The sequence below is a fragment of the Tupaia chinensis genome, unplaced genomic scaffold (assembly GCF_000334495.1).
Source record: "Tupaia chinensis unplaced genomic scaffold, TupChi_1.0 Scaffold000207_1, whole genome shotgun sequence".
NCBI lineage: Eukaryota > Metazoa > Chordata > Mammalia > Scandentia > Tupaiidae > Tupaia > Tupaia belangeri.
The window spans coordinates 621,866-635,793 of record NW_006159682.1 but is presented as its reverse complement, the minus strand read 5'-3'; the positions used below and the strand labels follow the sequence as shown (position 1 = coordinate 635,793).

At 40.0% G+C, this 13,928-nt stretch overlaps 1 protein-coding gene across 1 annotated transcript in view; it reads left to right on the top strand.

Annotated features, from left to right (window-relative positions):
* The window catches only part of LOC102479681 (oxysterol-binding protein-related protein 9), an 85,546-nt gene extending 72,454 nt beyond the window's left edge, over positions 1-13,092 (top strand). Inside the window, exons 4-5 of the mRNA XM_014587359.2 lie at positions 12,088-12,164; positions 12,528-13,092. Coding sequence (XP_014442845.1) covers positions 12,088-12,164; positions 12,528-12,638 — 188 coding nt within the window. The 3' untranslated portion in view covers positions 12,639-13,092. The remainder of the gene's footprint in view (positions 1-12,087; positions 12,165-12,527) is intronic.
* Positions 13,093-13,928: the final 836 nt, after the last annotated feature.

The following is a 13,928-nucleotide window of genomic DNA, read 5'->3' as shown; positions in this document are numbered from 1 at the left end:
CAAGATTCCAAGAAGAGAATAGAGGAGAAGGGATTGCGGTGTGGCCATCCCCCCGGGGGGTGATTTCTCGGTTTCTGTCTCTCTGTTTCTCTCTGTATTTCTAGCAAGTGCACGTGCCCTATAGCAAAAGAAAAAGAAGAAAAAGAAAAACAAAACCTCTCGGGACCAGCAGTTAGTGTAATGGCTATGTCGCTGGACTCCCATGTAGTCGACCGCGGTTCGAGTCCTGGACCCGGTGGCTTAAACTCACACCGGGCACGTGTGTGTGTGTGCCCAAGATCCCAAGAGGAGAGTGGAGGAGAAGGGATTGCGGTGTGGCCATCCCCCCTGGGGGTGGTTTCTCGCTTTCTGTCTCTCAGTCTGTCTCTGTCTGGTGAACACACGCGCCCTATAGCAAAAACCTCTCCTAAAAAAGAAAAAAACAAAACCTCTCAATAAAAAAAAAAAGAAGTTAAAAAAAAAGAGAGAAAGAAGAAAAAAATATGCCAGATGTATGTGCACGCATGCCTGCATGCCTGTGTTCTTAAATCCCTCCAGCGTGGAGAAATGAAGGGGAAAGAATTATGGTGTGACTATGCCCTGTTGAGAGATGAATTTTCTCTCTCCTTCTCTCTCTGTGTCTCTGGCAAGCACATGATTCCTTTTGCAAATTAAAAAATAGGTAAGTCTATAAAATATATCATAGAGGAGTTAAATTTTTAAAAAAAGGAAGGAGAGGAAAAAGCAGAGCTAGTTAATGGGAACGAGGAATGATGAATGAGGGAGTCAAAAATATGCTGATCAGGGGACCAGCAGTTAGCATAATGGCTATGTCGCTGGACTCCCATGTAGTCGACTGCGGTTCGAGTCCCAGACCCAGTGGCTTAAACTCACGTTGGGTGTGTGTGCATGTGTGCCCAAGATCCCGAGAGGAGAATGGAGGAGAAGGAATTACGGCGTGGCCATCCCCCCTGGAGGGTGATTTCTCACTTTCTATCTCTCTGTCTCTCTCTGTCTTTCTGGCAAGCACACACGCCCAATAAGAAAAACCTCTCCAAAAAAAAAAAAAATGTTGATCAGAAGCAAATTATGATTTGTCTTGTAATTATGAGTATCAGTTAATTGCTAAGATATGTCAGGCTACAATAGTTAGGAAATGGTGGATCAGATTTCACATCACTCAGGGAGTACCCTGAACAAGGGGATAGAAGAAATATAAAGCAAAGCAGAGCATTGTCACAGACGCTTTGATAGACGTGTATGCAAGCGTAGGAAGGCACTCAGATCTTTCTTACCTGATCTCACCTGTTCTTATTATGACAAACTGTTTACTTAAACCAAGACTCTTAAACCTTCTGGGTTTCGAAACATTGGCTTAGATTGAATTGGTCACTCTCTCTTCATATCACCTTATTATCTTTTTAAAAAAATACCATCCAACTACTCAACATGTCCAAACTTGTTCCAAATTGCAGTCAATTGCACTTTGAGCCACCTAATTATCTTAAGTGGAATGTTTTCATTCAGCTTCAGTGCAGCTTCCCTTCATTTTCCTACTCCCAAATGCATAATGGCTAAGGTACTATGAAATACGCAAGGCACTGCGCTAAGTGCTGGAGATGAGCAGTAAGTAAGACCAACACACTTTTGCTCTCTAGGTGCTTACATTCTAGTGAGAATTCATTTTTGTTGTTGTTGTTTTCTACCAAAGGGTGTGTGCATTTGCTAGATACAGAGAAGAGAGAGTAAGAAGAAAGCAAGAAAGCACTCCTCATGGGGTCATGGGAGTGCCACAATCTCTTCTCCATTTCTCCCTCCTCTCAGGATTTTGGGCATGCATACAGACACATTCTGCATGTTTTTCAAGCTGCTGAGTCCAGGACTTATGTACCATCAGCCATGTAGGATCCAGCTGCCTTAACCACATGCCACTAGCTGACACAGCTGTCGATATCAACTATGCTATTATGTTTTTATTTCTCTTTTGCCATAGGGTGCATGGACTTGCCAGAGAGACAGAGACAGAGGAGGGAAAATGAGAAATCACCACCCCAGGGGGATGGCCATGTTGCAATCCCATCTCGTTACATGTGCCTGGTGTGTTTTAAGCTGTTAGGTCTGGGACTCGAACCCTGGTTGGCCATGTGGAATTTCAGTTCTTTGATCACTGTGCCACCAACAATCAATCTTTAAAAATTATTTATTTAATTTTATTTATTCATCCATTTATTTTAATTTGACCAGAGAGAGGCAGAGAGAGAGAGTGAGGGGAAAGTGAGAAAGCAAACTGCCAGGTCCAGGACTTGAACTGTGGTCAGCCATGTGGGAGTGTCTAGCGCCTTAACCACCATGCTACCTGCTCATCCCCGTCCCCATCAGCAGTTAATTTTTAAGTAGTTAAGTAAGATGTCAAATGTAGTGGTTCTCAAAATTTTTGGTCTGAGGATCCTTGTACACTTTTAAAAATTATTTCAAGACCCCAAAGATGTTTTCTTAATAGGTTATATTTATTAATATGTATCAGTTTAGAAATTAAAACAGGGATTTGGGGCTAGAAGGTGGTGTAGTGGTTACAGCACTGGACTCCCACTTGACTGGCAAGAGTTCAAATCCCAAACCTGGCAGCTTGAAAATCACACTGGGTACATGTGCATGCATGCCCAAAATCCCAGGAAGAGAATGGAGGAGAAGAGATTGCAGCATGGCTATCCTCCCAGGGGTAATTTCTCCTTCTCCTTCTCCAAGTGAGCACACACACTATGGCAAAAACCTTTAAAAAAAATCGGGATTAAAAAATATGTTTATGTATTTATTTTAAAATAGCAGTAAGAGGGGCTTGAAAATCACTTCGTGTGTGTGTGCGAGTACATACATGTGTGTGTGCCCAAGATCCCAGGTGAAGAATGGAGGAGAAGGGATTGATGCATGACCACCCCCTCCAGGGGGTGTGATTTCTCATTTACTCTCTCACTGTCTCTGTGTGAGTCTCTCTCTCCAGCGAGCACATGCACCCTAAGGCCAAAAATAAATAAATAAACCTTTAAAAATAGCAATAAGAAACCCATTACACTAATAATATCTTATATGAAAATGACTATTTTCTTTAAACAGTCAAACAGATAAATAAAAAAAAAAGAGTGAAAAGACTGGCGTCATGTTACCTATTTGCAGTTCTCCTTAATGTCTGGATGAATAGAATATAGCTAAATTCTCATATTTGTTTGTACATTGAACCTGTTATATATCATTTTAGTTGGAGTATATGAAAATATAGCTTTATAGAAACATGTAGTTAGAAAAGGTAGTATTTTAATAGCCTTGTAAGGAATTTATGAATATTCTTCTTTGATACTTCATTAAAACTCAAGTGACAGTTTCTTAAAGGTTAGCTGAATCTGAAACTATATTAGATTTCAAAAAATTCATGGAAAATCGATTTTTTTTTTTGGGGGGTGTGGCGGTGGGAACAGGTTTTTGCTATAGGGTGCATGTGCTCGCCAGAAAGAGAGAGACAGAGAGCAAGAAATCACCCCCCAGGAAGGAGGCCACGCCACAATCCTTTCTCCTCTGTTCTTTTCTTGGGATCTTGGGCACGCATGCACACGCACCAGGTGTGAGTTTAAGCCACTGGGTCTGGGACTCGGACCACAGTTGACTACATGGGAGTCCAGCAACATAGCCATTACGCCAATTGCTAGTCCCAAAAATGGAATTAAAGTACAAATTTATGTTGGTGTACAACTGTTTTGAAATCCATGCACAGTTATTTAATGATATATATATTTATGAATGTTTTAAAATTGATGTCTGGAGTACTCTATTACATTAAAATCTATTGTTTTGGTACTTTGACCCTGTGAATGATTTTATAATGTCATTCATTGGCCATGTAAAAATATTTGTTCACTGTGTTAATACAGATCTTGCCAATGTTTACACTTTTTTTTTTAAGAGAGATTTTTGTTATAGGCAACATGCACTTGCCAGATAGAGACAGAGAGACAGAAAGTGAGAAATCAACCCCCAGGGGGAATGGCCATGCCGCAGTCCCTTCTCCATTCTCCTCTTGGGATCTTGGGCACACATGCATGCACCTGGAGTGAGTTTTAAGCCATCAGGTCCGGGACTCGAACTATGTTCATCTCTGTGAGAGTCCAGCAACATGACCATCATCACACCAACTGCTGTTCTCAATACATTTTATTTTATGATATTAAAAAAATCACATTTGTTGATGTTGCCCCCAGCTTATAAGAAAAGGCTTTAAGTTTTGAGAGTCTGTCAAGGTCATGATGGCTGGTGAATACAAAGTTTAATGTTAGCTTGAAAGCTTGAACTTAACACTTGGCAACAAATATTGTCAGTGTTCCCTGCAATGTCAGGCTCACTTCACTTATTTTTAGGGAAGTATCTGTCAGATACCCCGGTATAAGTAATCTAGTTTGTCAGTTCTTTCAAGGAACAATGATCCATGAAAAATGTGCCAGTTAGTACACAACTCAGACATTCAGACAAGTGTTTTCTTTGACATAATTGTTATACTTTGAAATGCAGCAGAAGTGCTTGATGTGTACTATCTGTTTGTCATAGAAACTGTTTAAAAAGTATGTACCCATCGGGCCAGCAGATGGCATAATGGTTACATCTCTGGACTCCCACATAGTCGACCATGGTCCAAGTCTCGGATCCGGTGGCTTAAAACTTACCCCAGGCGCATGTGTGTTTGTGCCCAAGTTCCCAAGAGGAGAAAGGGGAATAAGGGGTTGCGGCCATCTCCCTTGAGGGATGATTTCTCACTTTCTGTGCTCCTTCAAGAGAATTCTTACGAGAAACAGGAATTATTCTTTTTTTTTCTCCCTGCAAATATGCGATGGTGAGAATACACACACACACACACACACACACACACACACACACATAATGGCCATGTGCTCAGTTTGGTGGCATTGCCTTGATTTGTGCTAATGTGCCAGCAGTTTTGCCACCAATGCTCTTGTACCATCACTACAAATGGCAACACAGTGAAAAACTCAGGTAACATCTTTTTAAAAAAATTTTGCCAGAGGTCAAATATGCTAGCAGGAACACAGAGGGAAAGTGCGAAAGCACCCCATGGGGAATGGTCATGCTGCAATCCCTTCTCTATCTCCCTTCTTTTGGGATTTAGGATAAGTACATACACACACCTGGTGTGTTTCGCAAGCTGCCAGGTCCAAGGCTTGAACTGTGTGGTCAGCTGTGTGGGAGCCAGTCCCCTTAACTACCACCTCATCTGCTGGCTCCAAGATAACATCTCAGTATGAAAATAGTTTTGCCTGAAGGTCTCCCTTGTTATTGTGTACTTTATTTCACCTGATTTGCTCAGCAGACCTATGAGGTGGTTGATATTAACCCCTTTCAAAGTATGTGGATACAACCTAGAGGTGTTAAGTGTTTTCCTCCCTAGGTCACAAAGTAGTGAAGTTCGGGGCTAGCAAGTGGCATAGAGGTCAAGGTGGCTGGATCTCACATGGCCAGTTACGCGGTTTGAGTCCCCAGACCCTGTGGCTGGAAAAAACGTGCTGGGTGTGTGTGCATGCATGCCTGAAATCCTGAGAGAATGGAGAAGAAAGGATTTCGCTGCAGCCATCCCCCTGCCCAGAGTGAGCATACATGCTCTATAGTAAAAGCCAAAAAAGGAGTGAAGTTGGGACTTGAGCCCAAGTTTTCTGACTAGAATTTCTAGTTCTCATTCTTTTTGTTTCATACTCTCTCAAATATGTGGAGAAGTTTATCTTATTATCCCTTAAGACGAATTTTGCCATGTAGGGTATGCGATGAGGCTTAGTTAACAGAACTTGAGTTATTTGAAGCCTGAAGACTATTTTCATTTGCAGTTTTCTTGGTGTTATGTCATTGCGAAATGCTAAGCTTTTGGTTTCTTTATTCTGGAAGAAGGATAATAATACTATCTCATGTAGATGGTATGAGGATTCAGTTATTTGGTACATGTTATGCGTGTAGAACCACGCTGCTACAAATGAAGTACTCACTAGAGTTAGCTGTTACTATTTCCGGTGTAGAGAAGGGCCTGAAGCATTTTAGCAGAGGGAACAGCTAGAGCAGAAACTGAGACACATGAGTCTTTGTGAAAGAGGATATTGGGAAGTAAGCCCAGAAAGGTAGATTTGGACCCTGATTATTGCTGATTAAGGCCATAAATGTTGCTCAAGTACGTATCCTTAATACTCAAAACAGTGACTGATCAGCAGCATTATGGGGAGCAGGACATTTGAATAACTTAGTCCGGAAGAATGGAAAGAGTCCTAAGAAGTAAAGATGTTGCGGACTGTAGAATGGGTAAAGATAACATATCACTAAACAGCTTACCATCCAACCAAGTGATTGTACTTCCCAGGAGACTGTAAATGACTTGGTCATGGATTATCTTATCCTTGCTCCCATCTCAACATGTATATGAGGCTCATATATTTGAGCAGTTTCTCAACAGTTAATCTTGTAAACATGTTTTTTGTGTAATGTTTTCATTTCGCAATAGCTTTCAGAGAAAAGGAAGCCTTTGTGATTATAGAGGTTAATTCTTCTTTTTACTTCAATTGCAGAACAGGCAAATAACCACTTCCTTTTGCAAACAGACAGTAGTTTATTCATAGTTGTTTATGTTTTAGAAGAAAATACGACTTTAGTTGACCAATTCCTAAGGAGCGGTCAAGATCAAGAATGGGGAATTTTGGAAGCTTATCTACTTCTTGTGGTTAGAATTACACTGGAAGAGTGAAATCTTTTTTTTTCTTTTTTTAAGTTTATTGATTTCTCTGAAGTGAGAGAGACAGAGGACAGACAGACGACACTCTCTACAGTGTCTCATGCTGCTCTCCTCCCATCCCGAGTCCTTACCAGTGAGCCAGAATCAAGGGCTGCATGCGTGCCCAGCATGTGCAGGCCATTCTGGAAACTGACCCCAGTATTCCCCATAGCTTCCAGCCTTGCAGAGTGTTTTGCATTATTACTGCTACGTGGTACTGTGGCCAGGCCAAAGAGTGAAATCTTTTGAATAACCATATATTCTTACTTAACTGTATTATAACATAGAAAATATGATTTGGTATGTAATAAAAGAGCTAAGATTGTAAAATCCTAAAAATATTTTATTTTACTTACCAGACAAATACTGTTTTCCCCTTGTGTACCTTATTTACTTATTTATTTTTTTTTAGAGAGTTTTTCGCTATAGGGTGCATGCATTCACCAGAAAGACAGAGAGAGACAGAGAGATAGAAAGTGAGAAATTACCCCCCTAGGGGGGATGGCCATGCTTCAATCCCTTCTTCTCCATTCTCCTCTCGGGATCTTGTGCATGCACGCACATGCACCCGGCGTGAGTTTAAGCCACTGGGTCCAGGACTCGAACTGTGGTCGACTACATGGGAGTCCAGCTACATAGCCATTAGCCAACTGCTGGTCCTGTGCACATTTATATTTTTTTCCATATGAGCCAGGCATTTTTGAAATCTAGGAGTTACAGTAATCTCTTCTCTACTAATTTTCAATGATTAATTATGTAGTAGATTAATAGAATTTATTTTACCTTAAGGTTGTGCGTTATAACAACAACAGTGGTATTTTAGAATATGTCAGACACTGTGGTAAATATTTTATAGATTATCTGATATAAACCTCTCAACAACCTTGTAAAGTCAAGGGGCTGTTGTCATTCTTGGATGACACAAGAGAAAAAGTAAAGCTCTGAGAGTTTAAGCAGCTTGCAGAGAGTTGGGGCGCATAAGCGCAACCCTGGGTATCAGACCAGGAGAGCTGCTTAAGAAGATTATGGTCCATCTACTGAAATGATTTAAAATCTATAGATATGGATATATGTTTTTGATATAGTACAAAGTGAGAGAATTGAGGTTTTAAGGTTTGAGACTAGGGAGGATATGCCATGAGCAGGAAGATAACTCGTGTGGAGTATTTAGGGGTCAGAGAGAAGGTGGTTTGGTTCCTATAAAGCATGGAATAAATGCGAAGGGTTTTTACTGCCAGGCCAGGAGTCTGGGCTGAATTCTGTAGGTTATAGGAGAACACTGAGATATTTGCTGGAAATGGCAACCTTTCAATATAGGTTGATCTGAGTGAGGTATGCAGGCTGTATTGGAGGTGGTAGAGCTTAGCAAATATATGATATTTGTGATGATATTTTATAAATAGCCATGAGATGATGAGGGCTTGAAACAGCATGGTATCAGTAGGAACTGAAAGAAAGGATAGACTGAGAGACCATCTCAAGGAAGAGTCTGGCAAACTTGGTATCTGATTTCATTTGTAAAGTGATTGCAGCTTTAAAGATGGTTGTCAAGAGATGGCAGTGAGAATGACATCTTTTTGTCAAGTCTCAGCCATTTTTCAATTCAGGCCTCATTATTAAAACAACTTTCTGATTGGCATGTCACCTCCATTTTTGTCCCGTTTGTCACCTTCAAGTATCTGTATATATGAGTGGACCTATTTCTTGGCTCTATTGTGTTTCTTAGTTTAATTTATCCTTGCTTCAGTATCACAGCTTCTTATTACTGCTTTACATTTATTTTTAGTTAGTATACTCTCTAAAAAGTCTTCTTTTCAGGAAAGTCTTTGCTATTTTTTTCCTAGTTTTTGCCAAAGGGTATGTTCGATTGCTGGAGAGAGACAGTGTGAGGAAAAGTGAGAAATCACTCCCAGGTGGATTGCCACAGCAATACCTTCTCCTCCCAGGATTTTGGGTGCACACACACACACACACACACACACACATGTGCCTGGCATGACCTTCAAACCACCACGTCTGAGACTTGAACTGTGGTTGTCCATGTGGGAGTCCAGTGCCTTAACAACCATGTTGTACCTGCTGGCCCTGTCTTTGCTGTTCTTTATTCCCTTTGTATCCTTTTAGGATCAGTTTTACAAATTCCACAAAATATATTTTAACTTTTAATTGGCTTTGTATTTGCTCTATAGATGAGTTTGAATCTCATTACAGTATTGAAGCTTCCACTTTATAAATATGATATAAATATGGTATTTTCATTTATTTAAGTCTTCTTTGATTTATTATGTACTTTTTAAAAATGTAAGTTTTAAAAATTAAAAATAAACTCAAGCTTGCAGAAAAGTTGCAAATATAGTATAAAGGACTTTTTTCTGCATGCTTTATCATTATTTTCAGCAAAAAAGGAAAATTTCCCACATATGCACACTACAGACATTAACATTGGAAATGTTATTAGAAGGAAATCACATTAATATATTAATACCATCTAATCCTTAGACTCCATTTAAATTTATCTCTTGTCCCAATAATGTGATTCATAGCAAAGGGATCTGATTTAGAATCACATGCTGTTCTTAGTTTTCATGCCTCACTAGACTCCTATAGTATGGAACAGTTTCAAACTATCTCAGTGCTATAGCTTTGTTCCCCCCAAATTTTTGTGTTGAAATTTGGTTGTGATGGGATTAAGAGGGTGAAAATTTAGTCCAACTATGGTATTGAAATATAGGACCTCTGGGAGATTAGGATTAAAGTTATTGAGGTAGGGCCTCATGATTCACTCCTGGTAGGTTTATCAGGAGAGGGAGTGAGACCAGAGACTCAGACACAGATGTGTGCACTCCTGCCCTCCACCATGTTGTGGCCCCTGGACTGTGGGCCTCCAAACTATGTGCTAAATAAACCTCTGTTTAGAAATTACCCAGACTCAGATATCTCTGTTATTAGCAATAAAACAGACCATAACATTCAGTCTTTCCTTGAATTTTATGACTTTGACATTTTTGAAGATTATAGACCAGCTATTTTGTAAAAGTCCCCTGATTTGCTTCTCTTATCTTTTCTTCGTGATTAGATTAGGGTTATATAGTTCTAAGCTGAAGATCTCAAAAATGATCCTGTGTTTCAGTTTCTCCATTGCTGACAGTATTTACTTTTTTTCTTTATTCATGATATAGCATGGGCATGCACACCTGAGAGTAAGAGAGAGACAGAGGGAAGGAGAGACACTAGGGCCCTTCACAGGGCATGATCATACTGTGATCCTTTTTCCAATCCTCCCTTCTTTTGGATCCTGGAAACTTGTGTTTGTATGTGGCATGTCTTGGGTAGACTGGGCTGGGGATTGAAACAGTGGTTGCCATATTGGACCTAACTTCTCTTAAGCAGTGCATTAATGCTGTGTCACAGAACTTGATTCATCAATTTAATTTTATTCATTTTTTTATTGCTAGCGGGCAAGTGCACTCACCAGAGAAAGAGAGAGAAAAAGAGAGAGAGAGAAAGCACCCTTGTTAGGGTGTGGTCATGGCACGATCCTTTTTCCTCCCATTTCTTCATCCTGTCAGGATTTTGGGGCATGTGCACAGTTCCGGTGTGTTTTTCAAGCCACCTGGGGCTGGAATTAGAACTTTTGTCAGCCACTGGGGCCTGGCTATCTTCATACTGAGCTATGGAGCCACTTGGCTCCATCAATTTTATAGTTTATATTCTATTATTTTAAAAATCTAAATGAAAAACCAATAAAAAATATTAAGTAACATACATAACCTCAGGAAAAAATTTGTCATTTATAAAATAATCTGGAACTTCTCATGATCTGTTTCTGTTTTCTTCTTGTTCTCATTTATCTGTGGTTTTTGTCTCCAAAAGTGTCTCCAAGTGTGTATGCTTGGTTATCTTTGTTTATGTGCTGGGCATTGTATTTGAAAGATTTTATAGGAATACAGTTCAGCAACTAAGATGATGTTATTATCCTATAGAAAAGATTTTCCTTTGATTTTGCTTGCTAGATGTCTGGCGTCACGAATAGTCTAGGACTGTTTTAATTCATTTCATGTATCAAGATTTTTTGGGGCCTCCCAAATGACCAATGTTTTAATTCTATTTTATCCTTATTTCTAAAGTAAGAGACCATTTGAGGTCTCAATTCAAAACATGACTTATTGGGACCAGCAGTTAGCATAATGGCTATGTCGCTGGACTGCCACGTAGTCGACCGTGGTTCGCGTCCCAGACCCGGCAGCTTAAAACTCACGCAGGGCGCTTGCGCGCATGTGCCCAAGATCCTGAGAGGAGAACGGAGGAGAAGGGATTGCGGCGTGGCCATCCCCCCCGGGGGATGATTTCTCGCTTTCTGTCTCTCTGTCTCTCTCTTCTGTCTGGTGAGCGCATGCGCCCTATAGCAAAAAACCTCTAAAAAAACCCACATGACTTATTTACTGTTGGCACCCTCACTGTTAGTGGGCCCTGGTCTATAGCTTTTTGCTTGAATAGACTTTTTTTTTTTCTTTCTTTCTTTTTTTTTGGAGGGGTTTTTGCTATAGGGCGCGTGTGCTCGCCAGACAGAGAGAGAGAGACAGAGAGACAGAAAGCAAGAAGTCACCACCCCAGGGGGGATGGTCACGCCGTAGTCCCTTCTCTTCCATTCTCCTCTCGGGATCTTGGGCACGCACGCACACATGCCCAGCGTGAGTTTAAGCCACCGGGCCTGGGACTCGAACCGCAGTCGACTACATGGGAGTCCAGCAACATAGCCATTATGCTAACTGCTGGTCCTAATTGAAAAGACTTTTTTTTTAATGGCCTTTATTTCTTAAATGCATTTTGAGGAAGTAGAATTTCCATATACCCAGTGCCCTTGAACTCTTAAGAAGGCTTTTAATCGTCTTGTGCAATCTATCTCTCTGCTGGAATTTACAGTGCCTCCAAGAGAAAGCTGGCCCTAAATACCAGACTTATCTTTTAATTTTTTGACTTCTGGAAGATCTTGACCTGGTAATTCTTTACCATTTTGTTGGTTGCTGACACCTACACCAATTGTTTTTCAGTACAGCTTTTCTAGTTCTCAGTGGAAAGGATGGTCTGAACTGTGTAATCTCTTATTATTGAATACAGTTATTCCCTTTGTTATAAATTGTTGTAAGTATACTGCATATCTAGAGAGGCTAGATCAAGGTGAACCTATTAAGGAAATGGCACAACTAAAAACCTTTTCTGTTAGCATATGGTTTTAAATATTTACTTCAAACAGGAGATAAGTTGTAGAAATTAAATTTTTAATTTTTGATATTTTATTCCAGCTCGTGATGCTGATGAGCGAGAGAAGTGGATCCATGCCTTAGAAGAAACAATTCTTCGACATACTCTCCAGCTTCAAGTAAGTTCATGGCTTCTGGATAGTTAAATTTGTTTTTTGGGTTTTTTTTTTTAAAGTCTCTTATTTTTTTCTTTTTCTTTCTTTTTTAAAAATAACTCTTTTAATGATGTAGGGATAGCTTTAATATTGTACTATAAAGTTATAATCATTGATTTTCTTCTGCCTTCTGAGGATAAAATGCTGATTTTTGTCTGGAAACAAGATAGGCACAGCAATGTGGAAAGTGAAAAGCTATGTTCAAATATGCCAGATTTATGTTTTAAATTTTGTTTTAAAGTTGATTATTGATATAAACAATTTATATAATTATGCATAATAATAGGTAAGTGCCACTAAGAAGTTGACCTCATTTTCTTGTTTTAGGATTTAACTATTACCATTTGTGTCAGTATTCTTTGGGATGAAAGTGAAAGAAAACTCAACCCAAAAGAAGAAGAGAAAAAGCAACACTGGTTTAAGTGGGGTTTGATGTAGGCATTTAAACAACGTCATTAGTTCTCAAATTCCCCATATCTATTTCTAGGTTTCAGTTCTTCTGAGTTGTCTTCATTTTCAGATAGGGTCTCCTTTTGTGGTAGTAAGAGTTTTTTTTAGCAGTTTCAGCCCCACATTGTAGGAACTCTGAGTTCACAGGAGGCCATTGTTCTTTTTGAATCTTAATAGGGTTAGTGCCAAACACTTCAGCTTCAATCATGTGTCCGACTCCAACCACTGACAATATGCTGTACCCTGGAGCTGGGCTGATATTGGCCATACCACAGACACATCACCAATAGGGTGGAGGGTATGACTGCCCTGTCCTGCTCACCCTAACCCCAACAAAGATAGAACAGGGAAAAGAAAGATTCTGGATGACAAAAGCAACAATACCTACACTATCATACAAAAGCCATTTCCTGTATTTGTTCTTTTTTTCTTTTTTTTTTTTGGAGAGGTTTCTGCTATTGGGCGCGTGCGCTTGCACTTGCCAGAAAAGACAGAGAGAGACAGAAAGCGAGACATCACCCCCCAGGGGGGATGGTCACGCCCCAATCCCTTCTCCTCCATTCTCCTCTCGGGATCTTGGGCACGCACGCACACATGCCCAGCGTGAGTTTTAAGCCACCGGGTCCAAGACACGAACCACAGTCAACTACATGGGAGTCCAGTAGCCATTATGCTAACTGCTGGTTCCTCCTGTATTTGTTCTTCAGTGAAAAATCTTGTATTTGTGGCATGTGGAGAGTTTTGATTATTTTGATTTAGAGAACTCACATACAGAAAACTGACGTTTCATAACCTCTTTTCTCTACTATCTTTTCTCACACCAGGATTTGACTTGATTAGGTAAGATGTTATAGGGCATTCCAGGCCCTACACTGAAAAGTGTTCAAGTAGAGGCATAAAGCATATCTCTCACGTATATCATTATTAAGGGCAATATAAGAAATGTAACAAATGAATATGAAGTTGAGACAGGAGATCTGTAAGTTATTCTATGAGTTATGCTTCTTAAAAGCAACTTTATAATTTCTGTACTTCTTTTTTCCCTCCAATTTTGGCAGTTTAATAAATGACTATAGCATCAATTCAACAAATTCGTGCTCCAGTAAGAAAGGGATAAGTGTTTCAGTAATTGTATTAGACAGAATGTGGCAGACGAGATTCCCTCCCTTGATTGTGAGGCTGGCATTTAAGTCTGTGATCTTTGCCAGTCTGCCCTTCTAGACATTTCTGCCACCACACCCCTACAGAAATCTACTACAATGCTATTGCTGACTTGAT